Below are 19,735 nucleotides of genomic sequence, written 5' to 3' on the forward strand. Positions count from 1 at the left end.
CTCAAAAAAGGGGTGACAGATTCCCTTTAACGGCCTGAACTCAACGCATGTAAATACAACTGAAATGTTTGTGGGATGTGGAATATGTGAGCATTTGCGGCCCCACTTTAAATTTTTGCACAGGGCCCCACTTTGTCAAAAACTGGCCCTGCTGATCACTAACGTGAGGTCTGCTTCCATTAAAGTACTTTGTTTATAAGTAAAAGAATTGTCCGGCAAACTATTAGATTCGATATCAGATTAATCTACCGAGATTATAGCAAAACTGGGAATAAAATTCTGCTTTAAGTTGATGATCCTGGAGTGAGCGAAACTGTTAATAGAGGGTAGTAAAGTGTGTCACGTACTCAATTTTAGTCTTGTTAACTCTTTCACGTCAGAGTCCATTTTTCATTTTTGTACTTTCTCATTTTCTTCCCTATCTTCCTAGAGCCATGACTTTTTTTTATCTTACCATTGATATAGCCACGAGTGGGACGAGATGTAGGTATCAATGACACCATTCACTTTAGCTTACAATTTCCTGAAAAAAAATTCTATGTTGGGTAAAATAAAAAATCAGCTATTTTTTTTTTTCTGGAGGGGGGGATCATTACGCCATTTAATATCTTACGGGTTTTAAAAAATTCGGAATTAAGTATTTGTTTTGTGTCTGCATATTATATATTATGCAATCAGCCTTCCATTCTCAAAAAATCAGAGAGTGTATCAATTTAATCATAAAATTGAAAGTGTTTTTGAAATACACCATGAACTCACGGTCTTATTCTTATATATTTCTTCTGTGGCTAAGTTTTTTTCTTAGATCGGGGAGACCGCGGTGTGGGGCACGCAGCCAAGTTTCAGGGGTCACGCTTAAATAATTACAAGGCTACAGATTTTACAATTAAAGAGAGACATACTTTGACCCATAAACTTTGCCAGGGGACAGTTGTGCGGCAAAGGACAAAGTGATTTTTATAGTACTGGCTGGATATATGGGGGTTGTCACCAAAGAATGCCACATAAAGGGGTTTTACTTAATGGCATCTCATGGGGGTTGGGTACGACCTGAGACTTTTTTGAATCTCAAATTTTGCAAATCGAATGTTCCAACAGTTGTATAAAATCTGTTTGTTCTTTTTAGCCTCACAATTGGAGACAAATAAATTACCAACCATCAGTTCCCACTTATGGAGGCCTCAAGATAGATCCATATAAGGCTAGGGTCACACAGCTGTATTTTCTGTCATCCGAGAAAATCGCTCCGATTATGGACAGTGAACAGAGTGTGATCCGATTTTCTCGGATGAGGAGAAGATGGAAAAAAAAGTGTCTCCATCTTCTCCATTCTGTGAGTCTGTGAAAATCGGACTGCACTCAGATGTCATCCGAATGCAGTCTGATGTTTTCCACAGACTCATTGACTTTCACGGTCAAGTGCAACTCGAATATTAGATACAAATCATGCATGAAAAAAATCAGACACGTGCATGGCCCCATGGAATAACATTGATCATCCAGTACGATCTGATATTTAGTCGGATTGCACTCGGACTGAAAACACATATGAATAGGCACCATGTTAAGCTTTACAGACTGACGTTAGCTCTTTTTTTGAGAGAATCTTCCTAAAAAGGAGTTCTTCAGGATTTTTACATTGATTGCTTATGATACTTCATCAGTGTTTGATTGGTGAGGGTCTGACCTCCGCACTCCTGCCAATTAGCACAATGATGAAGGGACCATTGTGCTTTAGTGACCACCACATCACCTTCACTTTGTATATTCCTACTTTGGAATCATTCAGAGATGTTAAAAACCTTGTGAATGTAGTTGAATACTGTAAAAAAAAAAGTCTGAAAAGTTTTTAAAAAGTTTGAAAACTTTATAAAAAGTTTGAAAAGTTTTATGTCATTTCTTGGGAGACGGATAACGTGAATCACTAAAATGCATCACTTATCTCTTATTTTCAACCCATAGTTCCCACACTGTTAAATAACTACATCTCTCAGCGTGCCCTGATAGCTGCATGCTGGGAATCACTGACTGTTATATTGTTCAACCCCGATAGGTCACGCTGTTTCATGCTCACAGACTTAGTTGTAGTAACAGGTATAAATAGGATTATTACATTTTTCTCCTATTTTTAGAGGATTGGTTCCACTTTAAGACTTGTGTGTCGTAAATTGTGCATTGTAATCGCTACGTGTTCACAATTTGCCTCTCATTGTAAAAATATTAGAAATGTGGTTCTGTGTGTCCCTGCTTGTTTCTGGGAGTGCTTTGTTTGCCCGCAGGGTTTAGGAGGGAGTCGGGGCTTGGAGCAGAATTATCCAGTAATTAGTCGTTCGCAGACAGCTGTTTGTACAGCAACGTGCAGTGCCAGGTGTCAAGGTGGTAAGGAGGAACAGAAGGCATCTAGCTGCACCTTTGTGCCACGTAGATACTCCAAGTCCCCTTTGTTGTACTGTGCCCCAATATGTGTTTTAGCATGAGCAATCCAAAAGGAAATCAAGAATAATGCTGCCATAATATTACCCATATAATATTGATATACAGTACCTAAACAATACCACCATACAGTGCACATGTAGTACTGCCATACAGTGCAAACATAATAATAGCATATAGTTCCCAAATAGCGCCATAACTTCACATTGAGCAAACTAAAAGTTAAAGAGCAACTGTTCTATCAATATGGCTACAGTTTCGCTAATCCTTGACAATCTCTGCGCAGCCCCTGCAGGGGAAATGTAGTATTACATGGTGCCGTTTACATGACAGGAGCCTCTTCTTGTAGCGCTCTGTTTTGGTGCATAGCGGGGAGGTCCCGTGGAGGAGACACTTTTCTTTTATAGTGTTTTGATTTCCTAATATATACACTTTTATAGGTCCAACTGGCAGGGTATGACAGTACAGCCTTATATAACAAGCTGCTCATCTCCTTCCTTCATGTAAATGTATCCGAGGGTTCTCAGCTGTGGAGGTTTGGGAGATACAGTAGTGATCATGGGGGATGGAATATTTTTATTGGCATCCTGAAGAACACCATCAACCTCTCCCCAATCTGATACCAGGAGGCAATAAATTGCATTTTTAAACTTCACAGCAAATAGAGACAAGATAGAGTATAACCTAAATCCCCATAGTTTGGAGCCGGGTCACGTGAACGGGATATTTTGTGATATTAATCTCACCAGTTCTAAGTTTCCTCTAAGTACTGTATGATTTTCCTGCCAAAGTATTGGAGCTTACATTCATGGAAACATTAGTTGGCAACTTGACAAGCCAAATCCTTTACACTTTGCGGGCAAAGTCGTGAGATTTCCTTGGACAATATTCAAGGGTATTTCAAAATCCAAGCCTGCGCTGGAAATTAAAGTCAAGATTTAATATGTTTATTGTCCTTTCCCGTCCAGACGTTCTGTGAGCGCGGTGTAGCTCTAATTTTAGAGTCATCTGGGGAGTCAACTTTTCTATGGTTTGAATAATAATTGCACTCTTGACCTTTTCATGCCGAATCCCATTTTGCTGCTGTTGCAGAGTCTGAAAAAAACTTGGGTATCCATTCTTGATATTTTCTGATTAGGTGGCTTGTGTTAGGTTGATATTATGCTTCATCTTGTTTAACCGTGTGGAGGATGTAAAGAAAAATATATCAAAATACCAACTCTATGTATGTGCATAAAGACTTATATAGCTTTTTGAGTGTTATTATAGGGGGTGTAGAAATTAAATTTTGCAATTTGGCCACATGGATTCAAATTATGTCTGTGGATAGATAGATAGATAGATAGATAGATGATAGATAGATAGATAGATAGATAGATAGATAGATATGAGATAGGTATGAGATAGATAGATATTAGGTAGATAGATAGATAGATAGATATTCGATAGATAGATAATAGATAGACAGATAAATATGAGATAGATGATAGATAGATAATAGATGATGATATATAGATGATAGATAGATGATAGATAGATAGATAGATAGATAGATAATATATAGATAATAGATAGATAGATATGAGATTGATAATAGATGATAGATAGATAGATAGATAGATAGATAGATACTATTAGGGTATGTGCACAAGCAATTTTTTTGAGGTGGTCAAAAACGACAAGCTTTCCTGTGGGAATTACTTGAGAAAATGCTCCATCTTGGGGAGCTTTTGGATGCGTTATTCATTACTTGAGCATTTCCTGAAGCAGTTTCCACTAGAGAACGCATCATTTTTGATCACCTTAAAAAAAAGATTCCGTGTGCACATACCCTTAGGCTATGTGCACACTTACGGTAGTTTTTCATGGAGTTTTTGGCGCAAAAGCTGCACGGAAACTCTCCAAATTCTCCTTCAAAACTGAAACAACTTTGAGTATGCACATAGCCTTAGACAGATACGGTAGATTCAGACTTTCAGAAAAAGGGAAATCCTCCCAATCTCTGAGGAGTTAGTAAATATATTGAGCGCCGCAGAAGCCTCCTGAAAAGCGGTGCACACTGCTTGTTTTTTGTGTATGGCTCTGGGCCTCTGAGACATCAGACTCACGTTTGGTGTCTCATTCAAGTGATGGATATTGTGTCAACATGCAAAGAGGGATGAGGACTTACCAAAACCATGGATGAAAGTAGCCATTTTGATGTGAGAGATTCCTACATGTTTTGGAGCCATTCCCAGAGGTGGAGCTAAAATATTCCAAATTTTTCATTCTAAATGTTGACAAATCTGCAGTTTTCCTGGATAAGTATAAAAAAAAGGTGACATTCCCCTTCCACTTCATCAATGTGATGCATAGCAGTGTTGTATTTTGTATAGTGTTGCTTTGTGTATTTACTTTGCATTTTAATTCAATCTCCCAGGATCCATCTTGGCCCGTAATGTTTCCACTCGATCATGTCCTCCCCGTACCAGCCCTGCATCGGATGTCGAAGAAGATGAAGAAGAGTTAATGGATGGCAAAGGGTAGGTCCTAAATAAATGGTTACTCTGCTTTATAAGTAGGTTTCTCCATTCACATGAATAGGTTCTGTCAAAATTCTATGGGTTGCCCCCGGTAACAGACAGCAGTTGATTTTCATGTTGTCAGACATGTGACATAATAGTCGAGTCTGTATGTGTTACCTGTGCTCCCACTAGAGCTGTAATTACTCTGTCTACCCGTTTAATTACCCCTGTGGCTCCCACCAATTCCTTTCTTCATAATGGGAAATTAAACCACAAAAATTCCCTGCCAATTTTTAAGCTTTCATTCATCCCCTTAATCTAGCAACTTTATATGGAGGTCAGGGTGCTCTGCAGTAAGTAAGGACACCCCCCTTACAAAGTGATAAAAGAACAGCAATATAAACTAAAAAAAAATTGAAGGGTCCCTCAAAAATAATTTAACACTGCCACAGTGCCTCCACAGGAGAAATGAAGCATTACATACAGCCTTGAAATAAACTGGGGCTAGGTCCTCCAAAGATAGAGATGTTCTTTATAACCACTAGTGATGCAACTCTACCTGTATCAGACTGTATTGAAGAACTGTTCACAACTGCTACAGAAACCTCCAACGATCAGCTGTTATTTTTAGGGAAAAACAGCTCATTTTTCCTGCAGTGGCCTATACTGAAGTATTACATGGCCCATATTCAAGTAAATGTGCCTTTCTGATATACATGACTATGCGCAAACTAGCTGAGGAGAAGCTGCTCTTTTTACTCTTAGAGCCCATATGAGCCCGTACTCCTGAGCCCATATGATGTCCATATGCCATAGTAGGGCTTATGTATAGAGGTTGTGCACTCTTTCCACAGTCCATTATACTCATCTATAAACCATTGCCGCCATTATTTTGAAATCTCGCTGTCTTTTGTCTCCTCAATAATAAATGACTTTCTACAAGTCAGAATTCTTTCATAAAAAAAAGGGAGACTGTGGCGACCGTGTCCAGCTGGCACTTGTAATGTTTCTCCGGAGACCGATGCAGACAGTCTACTGATCTTCTGTTTTCCCTGATATTTAAACCGCCTGCCGCCTATTCTGCAGATATTGTGCTGCAATTCACTGCATTGAAAGCTGTGGTTTCGCTTCCTGGGCAGTGTTCCCTTCCACGTTTAATGGCGATCCTATAAAACACAAATCTTGGCACTTCTGAATAGAAAGCTTTCACTATTGGGAAGCATCTCCCTTACACTGGCTTCCCTTTACAAGGATTGCTCATGATGGAGTGCAAAGACAAAAGGAGAGATAGCATTCAGCATCGGTCACTTACGCCCTGCGTCAGAGATGCCGCTCTGTCTGGTCTTCAGTCTTTCTTCTCTTCAACAGACTCCTACTATTATAGCACCGACTACGCAACTTTTATATTTCCTCATATGTACCAAAGTGTCAAACGTTCTGGTCTTTGCTTTTACGCCTTTACACACTCAAATGTTATGTCATACAGAAACACATTACACCACACAGATAGGCTTTCCTTCTAAAAATACTGAGGCGCACATATTTGCCATCTTGTGTGAGGTTTGGCAATATTCTTTTCAGCCCCTTATCCCTATCTAAGGGGTTCATTATTTCATAGTGTGCGCATGATTCCTTTATAGCGCCACACAGAGTCCTTATTGTCACTGCTTGTGTCACCATATGCTGCCTCTGTGAGGCGCCATATTCTCTCCTAGAAGTGACTCTACTAAAGGAGAAATACACAGGGAATCTATCAACACGATCCTTCATCCCCCAAATTGTTTATATGGTCATGATGCTCGGTGACAAATAATGTCATCCATACCTTTATTTATGCAACGTGTTGCTCCCTGACTGAGCAAAAATTGCAGTTTTGATTCATATACAAATTAGGTTTAACTGCTTTGGGTGTAATCAGAGCACTTTTCAAGCCTCTACCTTATTGAATCTATTCTCTGCCAAGCTACACCTTCTTCTGCTTGACTGACAGCTCACTTTAAGAAAAGAGCTCTACGCAAGGATTAGAGCCAGGGAAACAGAGGCTTGTAAATTTCTACAACCAGAACCAGAGAACTTAAAGTTAATTTACATATTAATTAAAACAGATATTTAAATACAAAATCTGTAAGGGGAGCCACACCCTATGTGACATTTAAAATGCTGCTGTTTTCTTATGAGACATAGGGGACCTGAAACACCAGGGTACAGGTACACCTGCTACTTCTGCACGTCCTGTAGCTATGTCCTTGGTAATATAGCATGCAACATATAAAATTAGAGGAATGCAGTGATGCATCATGGGATCATGGGCCCAAATAGATTTCCAAACTGACAAGCATTAATAGGCACCATTACCGTGCCCATGGCTGTACCTTCTCAACTTTGCACAGTGGACTGTATAGGACATCTTTTTCTCAGCCCACTTTTTCTTCCCATCCCTCCAAATTCTATATTCTCCCCAAATGAACTTTTGGCTTTTTTACCGATAAGAAAAAACAGATGCCATTAATGCATGTGTTCTCTATAAAGCCATCTTTAAAAAGAGGTGATGACCCAGCTCTACTTGGCAACAAGTGGACTTTAGCTTATAAACCTGATCAGGCGTGTAGGACGCTGCGTATATTTTCACATCATTTACTTCATAATCATTTATCAGGTTTATATTCAGTATGTTGTCATTTAAGGGCAAGATTATTAAAAATTATCGATTTGCCCCATTTCTGACCCTTTCTGCATTGAAATAGTTCCTTGCTGCAGATCTCCCAATTTATCATTTTAGTTTGGATGTGATTATCTTCAGTTATACCTTCTTAGTGGGAAAGGGTGGCATTTTATCACAATGAGGAAGGTAATAGTGTGGGGAAGGTGACTTGACGGACAGACGTGAATGGCAGTAGGAGGGGACGGTTTGTGCAGGAGAGACAGAGATTGACAGGATAGAAGTGTAACAGTTAGGAAAGATGGATAGGAGGGTGTAGTACTGAGAAATGACCACAAGATGGCAGGGGAGAGTAGTTGAGGACTGAACATCAGCTTATGGCTCAAGATACGCTTAGTCATGGGGGGGCAGGGAGAAAGGAGCCCGGGAGGGAAATTCCCCGGTGAGAGAGGGGATAAATAGAAGAAGGAGGGGTTCCAGAGAGACTAGTCCCGGGAGGAGCTCAGGAGAAGACAGGGAAGAGAGAAGAGCTCGGCCAGGGGATGGACAGAGAAAAGACAGTCAGGGGGGTGGCCCTGACCCGACGGACCGCAGGACAGACGAGTCCCCGGGGGTACCGATAGGACGACGTCCTCGGGCAGGTGAAGCGCTGGCGGTAGATAGGTCTAGGACAGCCCCAGCAAAAGATCCGCGAGGTGTGTTACTGCGACTGGAGCTAAGGAGCAGGTACCTGGGCCTGAAGACAGAGTGGTGTAAAGAAGCTGCGGTGCGTGTTTGGTGGTCGTCCGGAGGACGACGAATAAATCCGGAACTGTTACACGTGAAATCTGTCTCCGCATCGTCCTTGATTCGCATGGTGTCTGTCATTCGGACAAGATAAGCAGTGGTCCACCCCCCAAGCCTGACCCCCACTACATTTGTCGTAGTCGGCAGGATCGCCGCCGCTAATACGACACCTTCTGCGGCAGGCCTGCGTCTGAAGAACCTCGTAGGACTTGGACTGTTCTTCCGTGGATTACAAACACCTGTGGATTGCAAAATCGCTGACCTGTGGATTACAAATTGGGGACGCTGTTTCGGATCTGCGCTGCCATCAGAGGATCCGGGGCGGCACCAGATTCCGTCCAAGATGGTGGTGGTACTCCAACGCTGGGGAGAGGCCCGGGCGTTTGCAGTTGTTCTGGACGAACTGGGGCCCCCTCCAACGTACCCCTGGGGGTAGCGGTGTGTACCTGGAGACCGCCGCCCCCCCATACTGGACACGGGCAGCTGGGTGGAGAAGTCGGCCATCGCCCCACCCAGGAGCGGGAGTGGCCCAAGAGAGAAGGCCGGCTGCTTGGTGCTATTCGACTGTTGCCCACTGGACGGGATGCGACGCTGCAGTTGCCGTGGCCTCGGACGCCTGGAGTGGTGATGGCGTCGGGAGATCGAGTCTCGCTGGCAGACCTGCTTCTTGGAGTCACGGACAGTCCTCCAGACTTCGGGCGGAGAAGAGGAGCGACGGCGGACCCCACAGGAGCGGCCGCCGAAGACATCACTGGGGAGCCTCTTCGTGGGATACCCGAGCCTGGAGGCTAGCCCCGCCGGACGGCGAGGTGAAGAACGAAGGCTGCGGGAGGAGCCGCATGATGACGTGTCGGAAGCCACAGCGCCGGGGAAGCTGAGAGTTCCCCCGGCTCTGCCGGCGGCTCCGCAAGCGACCCCCACCACACGGCCACACCGCGCGGCCTCCTGCCCTCCTGGAAGTCCGGCAGTGTAGGGCTCTGCGGCCTCCGCCAGGCTGAGCGATGCTCCTGTCCCCGAACCACCCTGCCCGGCGGCGCCACGTCCGGTGTTGCCGGTGCGGAGCCAGCCCGCGGCCGGCGCTGCTACGTTCCACCTGCCAGCAGCGGCCCATCCCCTGAAGCCATCCGCCGCTCAGGCCCCGTCTGCGACTCCGGTTGCGGCCTGCCCCGCGGCCGCATCTGCGTCACCCCCAGAGTCTGCCGCGGCCTGCTTGTCGGGCTCTGCGGCCTATCTATCAGGAGTCACGGCTGCCCCTACCCGCCGCCCGGCCCCAGCGGCTGCTGGGCCGCTGACATCTACAACCGCCTCTGCCCCGCTCTCAACTCTACACCGGACCCTCTAGCGGAGGTCATCCGGAAGAAAAAGGCCAGGGAGCAGGAGGTCTGGAACCTGCCCCATGAGAGGGGGGAGGCTGGCATGACGGCTGCACAATCTATGGGACGGCTCGTGTATACTAACTTGGAGAAAGGATACTTCCATCCGTCACGGCCGGGCATTGCGAGAGGGGGACTTGGTATCGTACTACAAAGAGTACTGTCCCCACGGCTACTACGCGGTATCCGTAATTGCTGAACCCGAAGACCACGAGCCCCCGTAGAAAGGACCCCTAAAGACACTCCCTGCATCCTGGGAGCTACACGGCTGTGGGGCCCCTTGCTACCAGCTACCAGGAAGTGGCCCGGACTGTCGGGATTTCGCTGCACCGTTGTGCAGACCACGAGGACAGTTTTCGTCCAGGTTGAAAGAAAATGTTTTTTTATATATGGTTGAACCTGTTTTTCCTGACATAGCGGGGATGCGAAAAAGGGGAGTATGAATGTTAAAGGGAGGGGGAGCCTTTATTTTAAAGATGCCGTACGGAAAATACTGTGGAAAAAAAAAAATATGTTAGCATGTTTTGGAAAAAAACAGAAGAGAAAAACAAAAAAAAAAAAGAGAAAAAGGGGTTACTCCAGTTGAGTAACTCCTCATGGAATTAAAGTAAGAGTAACAGTATGTTAAGAGTTGATTTAGTGAATAATATGTTTAAAAAAAAGTATGTAACAGGTACAAGGTAAAAGTGACGAATACGCCGACCATGACTCTTGTAGGGGAAGGACGAAGAAACGGAGAATGTTGAACCAGACAGTGGTCCGCCAGTCATGTCCCCCACGCCACGGACACCCCAAAAGGACGAGCGAGCGTCGATGGCCTGGAAGGCGGAAGGCCTCGGTCATGGCGTTCCGGACAACTGAAGGTAGTGGAAGGGAAGAACAGTGGGAGGTTCACGCCGTAGAGTAGTCCGGGTGGACCTCGCCAACCCGAAGGAAGTTGTCACGTGGCGTGCGCGCTGGCGAGTAGCAGTAGGCTGCTCGGAGCATGGTGCTCCCGGTTTGCTTCGGCCCCGTGGGCCGCGGGTTTTGGCCGACGACCGGTCCGACAACAGACTGTGGATAAGCTTTAGAACGACGTAGGTAGGGAGTACGATTGTCGGGGCGACAATGGACAAAGGGAGGGGGAGTGTGGGGAAGGTGACTTGACGGACAGACGTGACTGGCAGTAGGAGGGGACGGTTTGTGCAGGAGAGACGGAGATTGACAGGATAGAAGGGTGACAGCTAGGAAAGGTGGATAGGAGAGTGTAGTACTGAGAAATGACCACAGGATGGCAGGGGAGAGTAGTTGAGGACTGAACATCAGCTTATGGCTCAAGATACGCTTAGTCATGGGGGGGCGGGGAGATTCCCTGGTGAGAGAGGGGATAAATAGAAGAACGAGGGGTTCCAGAGAGTCCCAGGAGGAGCTCAGGAGAAGACAGGGAAAGAGAGGAGCTCGACCAGGGGACGGACAGAGTAGAGACAGTCAGGGTGGTGGCCCTGACCCGACGGACCGCAGGACAGACGAGGCCCCGGGGGTACCGATAGGACGACGACCTCGGGCAGGTGAAGTGCTGGCGGTAGATTCGTCTAGGACAGCCCCAGCGAAAGATCCGCGAGGTGCGTTACTGCGACTGGAGCTAAGGAGCAGGTACCCGGGCCTGGAGACAGAGTGGTGTAAAGAAGCTACTGTGCGTGTTTGGTGGTCACCCGGAGGACGACGAATAAATCCGGAACTGTTACATGTGAAATCTGTCTTTGCCTCGTCCTTGAGTCGCCTGGTGTCTGTGTCATCCGGACAGGGTAAGCAGTGGTCCACCCCCCAAGCCCGGCCCCCACCACATTATGAAAACATTATTTTTGCACATCAGTAGCATGAGTTTCCTATCTGTATCTGGATTAACAATATTTGCTTTACCTAATGTGGGGGAAAAAGGCTGTCATACAACATCCAGCTCACTAATAAAAAAATGTCAGGCCCTGGCGGGTTAAAAAGGGCTCTACAGATATTACTGGACCCTACAGCTTGTCAGTATTTTAGCTAAAGAGCAGTATGAGGTCTGACAACTTTGTTCCCACGCTCTTGTCACAGTCAAAGCTCGAACATTCAAAGACTACAAGCAATTAATGTTACAAAGGGCACAGCTAAAGCTTAAGAGATGGATGCTAATTCAGTGATTCATTACCAGAAATAAACCTATAGACCTGACGTACATTACAGACAATCATTTCTTATATTCCTCTATTTCCAGGTTGCCTTCTATAAAATGATTAAACTACCAACATCAGATATCCATGCTCTACTAGATATATTGTCTGGTATAGAAAACTCATATCTTTTATTAGGGATTTATGAGTTAATCAGGACCCTCCTCTGTTTTTTAGAGTGGTAATTTCAAGGACCCTGTTTGTTTCCTTTATGTTAGGCTCACCTGGTTAGGTGCATCCTCAAAGCCCAATGTCCGGGTGGCCACATGGTCCATGGGTGTTGGTGCAGCAGGCAAGTGAGGTACGTGGAAAACAGGTAGCAGAGGTAATGGAGACCGTAGGCAGATAAGAGACCTGAAAGCAGGTAGCAGGGGTCTTCAAGACCACAGGCAGACAAGAGAGCGGGAGCAGGTAGCAGAGGTCCTCAAGACCATAGGCAGACAGGAGATGAGGAACTAGTAGCAGAGATCCTCTAGACCGCAGGCAGAAGGGATATTGGGAGCAGGTAGCAGAGGTCCTCAAGACTGCAAGCGGACAGGAGAGTTGGAGCAGGTATCACAGGTCCTCAAGACCACAGGTGGACAGGAGATCAGGAGGGCACATGGGCCATGGGTGTTGGTGAAGCAGGCAAGTGAGGTATGTGGAAAACAGGTAGCGGATGTGGAAAACAGGTAGCGGAGGTAATAGAGACCGTAGGCAGATAGATCAGGAGCAGGTAGAAGAGGTCCTCAAGACCACAGGTGGACAGGAGCAGGTAGCAGAGGTCCTCAAGACCGTAGGTGGACATGTGATCGGGAGCAAGTAGCAGAGAACCTTTAGACTGCAGGCTGACAGGAGATAGGGAGTAGGTAGCAGAGGTCCTGTAGACTGCAAGCAGGTAGCAGAGGTCCTGGAAAACACAGGTGAACAAGTAGCAGATGTCCTGAAAACCAAAGGCAGGTAGAAGAGGTCCTGGAGACAACAGGTTGACATGTGACCTTGAACAGGTAGCAGAGATCCAGGAGGCGAGGCTGCACACACGACTCTTGTGCACTTAGAAGTCTGAATACCAAGTACAGGTGTGTGTCTTGGTAGGCTTTATATAGGTCCAGATAGATGTTCACATAGAATCATGCCAGAGACTGCAAAGCCTGACGTGGAACACATTGTATCTGTGACAAGTGTGTAAAAGTTTCAATAGACATGGTGCAATGCTTAAAGGGGTTGTCCATGATTTATTTATTTGTGACCTATTCTTAAGATATGGCATCCATATCATATCAGTGGAGATCGGATACCCGATACCCCCACCAATCAACTGGTTGCAATTCCCCTGGCTGACAGATATGCACAGTGTACAAGGCTGGAACAGCACAGTTCCGTATACTGTGTAGTGGCTGTCCCTGAGTACAGCAGCCAAACTACTATTCACTTCAATAGGAGCTAAGCCACTACATAGCTTAGTACATTGTGCACATGTAAGGGGGTAAGATATACGGTAATGTCTTTTATGCCTCCCTACCCTCCGATTGTCTTATGTTTACAGATGTGTTTTATTATAATTGCCTGCAGTGCTGCTACATGTCTAACTATGTATTATCACTCATTGCTTATGGTATTGCCACTTGAATGTGTTACCATTATATTGAAAACTGTAATATATTGCCTTGTATTCCAGTATTATAGTATTGCATATGTATTATGTGTTCTTGGTCTATGTACAGTCAGGGAAAGTTAGTGTATCCTCCTTGGGACATTAGAGGAGGGCACTCTTAGTATATAGTTTCCCCTATAGATCGGGTAGTTGTAGTTATGTTGCGGGCCACTAGATAGGGGTATACTAGTGGGCCCTGATAGGAGGTTCATAGAGGGTTAATTGTAGGAGGGGCTGCTGAGAGTTAAGGTTTGTGATGAAGAGTGGTTTAGTCAAAAGGGGCCAGGGTGCCCAAGTGTACACATGGGCTATAGGCCCGGACAACTTGGCAGTCACGTAACGTTAAGTCGTTAATGCCCACATTACCCATGGCCATTGCATGCCTTAGCAGTGGGTCAGAACAGGAAAAGGAAGATGTGGCGTCTTACCGCCTGGGACAGTGCTTTTAGGGCAGAAGTTGGCTGGGCTAAGGAGATGAAAGGAGTTGAAGCTTCAACGAGATCGGTACAGACGGGCCGGATGCTTCATCGAGGGTCACCAAGCGTAGTGATTGATGAATTCAGGTCTGGGGCGAAACAGGCTGAAGGAAATGTCATTGTAGTGAGGTCAGACCTGGAAGGAACTGGGAAGCAGTCTAGTACGGTCCGGCCCGGGCGTGTACTGCACAGAAGTGACAACAAGCAAGGGAAAGATCAGGAAGCAATGAAATGTTATATTGTACCAACTGTGGATGCAAAGTGCGAAATCCTAAGTAGAGAAAGTGTTAAAGTTGTCTCAGACTGTGTCTCCATTGATGGGGGTCACCTAGAAGAGGGACCGTTATGGCCTGGGAAGTGTCCGGGTGAAGCTGAATCTGGAGATGCAGGTATGCCGAGGAGCATAGTATTGTTTCATGTAGGGGAAGGGCTGGACACAGCTGCCACCAGAATACAGGTCACGACTACAGTCCTATCCCTCCCTTACACACACATGCCTGCTGTGAGATCTGAGCTGATCGTTAGGGGTGCTGGGTGTCAATCCCCTTCAAATCTGATAACTTTTCTTAAGGATATGTAAGACCTAGACAGCCCCTTTAGTCTCCCTGTAGTTGTATTGCTGAGTGATTTCCCTGTAAGGATTGCTGTTCGGTTCCCCAAATGATTTCTAGGGGCTGCATCAGAAAGACACTCTCCGGTCAGAGAATCTGAGAAAAAGGGATGGCCCAAAGTAGACATCCCCCTTTGTGTTGGGCTCACTAGGAGATAAGACCAATGGGCGATCTGCACAGAGCTCAGGGTTAGTGCTGTGTTTTCCCTGGGGGGGCTCTTTCCCTAGTGAAATGACTCTTACCACGGGTGTGTTGTCTGTAATGTATTGTTTTTGGAAGCCTGGAATTGTTTTGATTTCCTTGCCCAGTTCAGCATCATGTGTTCTGACACATCCATTCTCCTCTCCCACTTCCTGCTCATACTGATGTCTAGGGTGTGCAAATTCCCTGGTACGCCCAGCAGCTGAAGAAAGTACACTATCAGCGCAAATCATCCTGACAGTCTGCACCTAAGAAGTGGTGCTCACAGGCAGGCAGACAACCTCCCCCATTGTCACCATCCCTGTGAATAAGTCATAACTATAAGGCATACTGCTTCTTTACACTGTGTACTAACGCCCCCTAGTGGCCAAATTTCATGAAAACCTATATGAGTTTTTCCGGTTACAAAACAGGATGAGGGGTTGGGGAATGAACCGTTTTCTGAATAGGGAGCACACTACTCCTCCTGCCTTCTCGCTTCCTGATTAGGAAGCCGTGATGGACTGCAGCAGTGGTCGGTAACCTAGGCAACGAGCAGTAAACAATAAGATTAAATTTTTTAAAATATTTATTTATTTATTTTACTCATTTATATAGCGCCATTAATTCCACAACGCTTTACAGACATTATTGGCACTGTCCTTGATGAGGCTCACAATCTAAATCCCCTATCAGTATGTCTTTGGAGTGTGGGAGGAAACTGGAGTATCCTGGAGAAAACCCACACAAACACGGGGAGAACATACAAACTCCTTGCAGATGTTGTCCTTGGTGGGATTTGAATCCAGGACCCCAGGGCTGCAAGGCTGCAGTGCTAACCACTGAAAAACTGCTTACTTTTAGAACCACTTTGCATTTTTAACCATTTAGCATTAGGTTAACCCTTTAAATAAGTAGCAAAAGATCACATTTAGTAAACATTTTATCAGTGCTGTAAAGGGGGGTAGGGGGATAAAACTGCTGTAGTAGGTCAACTGTCTGCTGGAGATATGGGAATTACACTACTTGTATTTCTAAAAGTGTCCTCTAGAGGTCCGCATAAGACTTTCTTAAAAAATACATTTGCAGAGACTGTTACATGGATTTTCAAATATAAACAATACATATGAAATGTGGGCGCAAAGAAATAGCCAAGTGCTGCACAGACTGCGGATTTCATGCATTTTTATCTTTTCTATACGTCCAGTCATTTGTATGCAAAATAGCACTGGTCATAATTGTCCTCAGTCCTTCTACAAATGGCACAACGGGACGGGTGAAGAGTCACAGCTAGAGTTGAGTGAAACAGGTCGGTCAGATTAATAAGTCGCCGACTTATGGCAAAGTCGGATTTCGCCGACCGAAACCCGACCACAGCGTGATGTCGGCCATGCGGTCGGCAAAACGAGCGCCAAAGTCGGATTTCCCAGAATGCTTGCACGTGACTTTTTTCAGCCACTGAGCAAGGACGTACACTGTGGGCAACGAGATGACATGTGCAGCAGCGTCCAGGGAGAGAGAGAGTTTTTGCGCACTTTAAAAAAGCGGCCCGGCATGTAGGTGTGTTTACTGTCCTCCACTCCCTGCAGACTTTGCTTCCCCATTGACTTGCATTGGGTTTCGTGTTTCAGTCGGACCCCCGACTTTTCCCTATAGTCGGCCGATTTCGCTCGACTCGACTTTTGAGAAAGTCGGGTTTCATGAAACCCGACTCGACCCTAAAAAAGGCAAAGTCGCTCATCTCTAGTCACAGTTTTAAAATGTTTTTTTTTTTTTTGTTTCAGAAAACCCCTGTCCCTGACTGCAGTTTGTTTAAAAACCAAACAAAACTTTGCCTTTCCCACTCTCCCTGGGTCCAATGCTGATTTTTCCCCACCATGGGTCTGTTATTGTCTGCAGTGCTGACGGCACGTCAACAGCACGGCAGCCAGTAAGTGAGCGCAGTGGCAACTTAGGCTCAGAAAGCAGCAGTGGAGACTCAGCGCTGGACCCGGGGAGGTTGAGAAAAGCATTGTGGGTTTTTTTTTGTTTTTTTTTTGTTTTTTAGACAAACTGCATCTAGGGGACATGGGTTTTTCAATACCAGCAAACCCCTTTAAGTTTGTCTGTTCTCCATTTATGAGGTTGCAAAAGGTGAAATTGACACTAGGGCTCCATAAAAGGGACCCATGATTTCTGCGGAAGGAAGTTATGGTGGACAAATCAGAGTTGTTTTCAGAAGCTGTCAGTATCCTGTATTCAGTATCCTGTATTGGTGGGATGTGAAGAATAGGGAAATTACTATCTACGATTCAGAGGATATATTATGTAATATTCTACTGTCAAGTGTGAAGCTCCCAGGTGGTCTGCAGCATGCAGGAGTCCCGATACAAGGATAATCATCTGCACCTTATCTGATGGCAATCTATGTTCTCCAGAAATGAATCATTCATCTTATTATTTATTTTACTTCCTGCAGAGAGAAGAAAGCAGCGGGGCTGAAGATAACGAAGAAGAAGACCCGGAGACGGCACACCGATGTAAGGGATATACACTATATATACGCGTGTGTTTAAAGAGGTCTTACCGTTACTTTAAATGTAGAATATACAACTAGAAATATATATATATATCACACAAGTATAAGTTATAAGTGTTAGACATGTCACCAATTTTCTAAGTAAATATATTTTTAAAGGTGCTATTGACACGAAATTCTCACCAGATGTCAGTAACCGACCATCCACACAGGCTAAACAATCAAACCATAGATGTCCATAAATTAAAGTATGTGTAATAATGAGAAATGACAGAGGGAAAAAGTATTGAACACATGAAATAATCGATGCAAAAAGCCATGGAATGTCATGACACCAGCTGAAATCTATCAGTAATTAGAAACCAATCCTGACATTTAGTGAAAAATAATATCTCCTGGTTCAACTGATGGCCTATAAAAAGGTGTCTCATTACCAAGAAACCTTACCCCTTAGACCTCAGTCCAGAGCCTCTCACCTAGCCAAATCAGTTCTCATACTTTGCACTGACGAGAGTCAATAGCTCGAAACACCGTGTCTGCAAACTGAGATTCTGATTGGACTTTTATCCTAAGTCATATTACAAGACTCGTTAAAGGGTTGATTGTGACTTGTAGGATCGCTACTACCAACAGGTAGCGCTATAGAGTTCAAGTCCTCTTTTTCTCTGAAGAGGCAATTTGCATATTATTTTCCCAGAGGAGCATTGCACGGCGAATAAGCCTCCTTACCTTGACAAGCCAGAGCTGGCATGTCACTCTCCACAAGGAGAAACCTTACCCCTTAGACCTCATTACCAAGGTGTCACACAAGAAACATCTCATGATCGGTAAAACCAGCAAGTTATCTCAAGACCTTTGCAACCTTATTGCTGGGAAACATACTGATAGCAATGATTACAGAAGAATTTCTAAACTACTGAAAGTTCCAGTAAGTACTGTGGGGGCAATAATCCAGAAGCGAAAAGAACATAATTTCAGTATATACCAGCCACGACCAGATACCCTACAAAAGATTTCAGGCAGAAGAGAATTATCCAAGAGCCGAGGACCACCTGTGGAGAGCTACAGAAAGACCTGGAATCAGCAGGTATAATTGTTTCAAAGAAAATAATAAGTTATGCACTCAACCTCAAAGGCCTGTATGCACGCTCAGCACGCAAGACTCCATTGCTGAACAAAAAACATGTTTACCCTCTTAGTGACGGAGCCAATTTGATATTTACTGACCAAGCCAATTTTTACATTTCTGACCACTGTCACTTTATGAGATTACAGCTCTATAACGCTTCAACGTATCCCACTTATTCTGAGATGATTTTTTCATGACATATTGTACTTAATGTTAGTGACAACATTTCTTCAATATAACTTGCGTTTATTTATGAAAAAAACAGAAATGTGGCCAAAATTTTGAAATGTTGAATTTTCAAACTTTTAATTTTTGTACCCTTAAATCAGAGAGAGGTGTCACAAAAAATAGTTTAATATTTTCCACATGTCAACTTTTACATCAGCACAATTTTGGAAACATAATTTTTTTTGTTTGAACGTTAAAAGGGTTAAAAGCTGACCAGCGATTTCTCATTTTTCCAACAAAATTTACAAAACCATTTTTTTGGGGGACCACCTCACATTTGAAGTGAGTTTGAGGGATGAATATAAAAGAAAATACCCAAAAGTTACACCATTCTAAAAACTGCACCCCTCAAGGAGCACAAAATCATATTCAAAGAAGTTTATTAACCCATCAGGTGCTTCACGAGAACTAAAGCAATGTGGAAGGAAAAATTAACATTTTACTTTTTTCACAAAAAGTTTACTTTGTAACCAAATTTTTTTATTGTGAAATTTCTCCTGAATATACCAATACCCACTATTTGGGCGCATGGCAGGGCTTAGGAATGAAGAAGCACCGTTTCACTTTTTGAATGCAAAATTGACTGGAATCAGTGGTGGTGCCATGTCACGTTTGGAGACTCCCAGATGTACCTAAACAGTGGAATCCTCCAATTCTAACTCCAACCCTATCCCCAACACACCCCTAACCCTAATCCAAAGCCTTACCATAACCCTAACCACAACCCTAAATCCAACACACTCCTAATCCCAACCCTAACCATAACCCTAACCACAAAAATAACCCTAACACACCCCTAACCCCAATCCCAACCCTAATCATAAACTCAACCATAACCACAACCCTAACCCTACCCTAACTTTAGCCCAACGCTAACCCTTACCCAACCCTGGTATTCTCAGACTGGTTAGAGCCATATATACACCCTAAAAAGGTGCATCCATTAGAAATGCCAATTCAGGCGCTTTGCCCAGCTCTTCCCACTTAACCATGTTCAGACCCGACATTCATTTGAA

At 44.6% G+C, this 19,735-nt stretch overlaps 1 protein-coding gene across 2 annotated transcripts in view; it reads left to right on the plus strand.

Moving 5' to 3' along the window:
• The window catches only part of PLEKHG5 (pleckstrin homology and RhoGEF domain containing G5), a 368,148-nt gene that overhangs the window by 187,960 nt on the left and 160,453 nt on the right, over nucleotides 1-19,735 (plus strand). For both annotated transcript variants that reach the window (XM_073561749.1, XM_073561750.1), the window contains 2 exons: nucleotides 4,853-4,955; nucleotides 17,303-17,363. In XM_073561749.1, the coding sequence (XP_073417850.1) occupies nucleotides 4,853-4,955; nucleotides 17,303-17,363 (164 nt within the window). The remainder of the gene's footprint in view (nucleotides 1-4,852; nucleotides 4,956-17,302; nucleotides 17,364-19,735) is intronic.

The sequence above is a fragment of the Dendrobates tinctorius genome, unplaced genomic scaffold, assembly GCF_039654945.1.
Source record: "Dendrobates tinctorius isolate UK_male_01 unplaced genomic scaffold, ASM3965494v1 ptg000326l, whole genome shotgun sequence".
Lineage (NCBI taxonomy): Eukaryota > Metazoa > Chordata > Amphibia > Anura > Dendrobatidae > Dendrobates > Dendrobates tinctorius.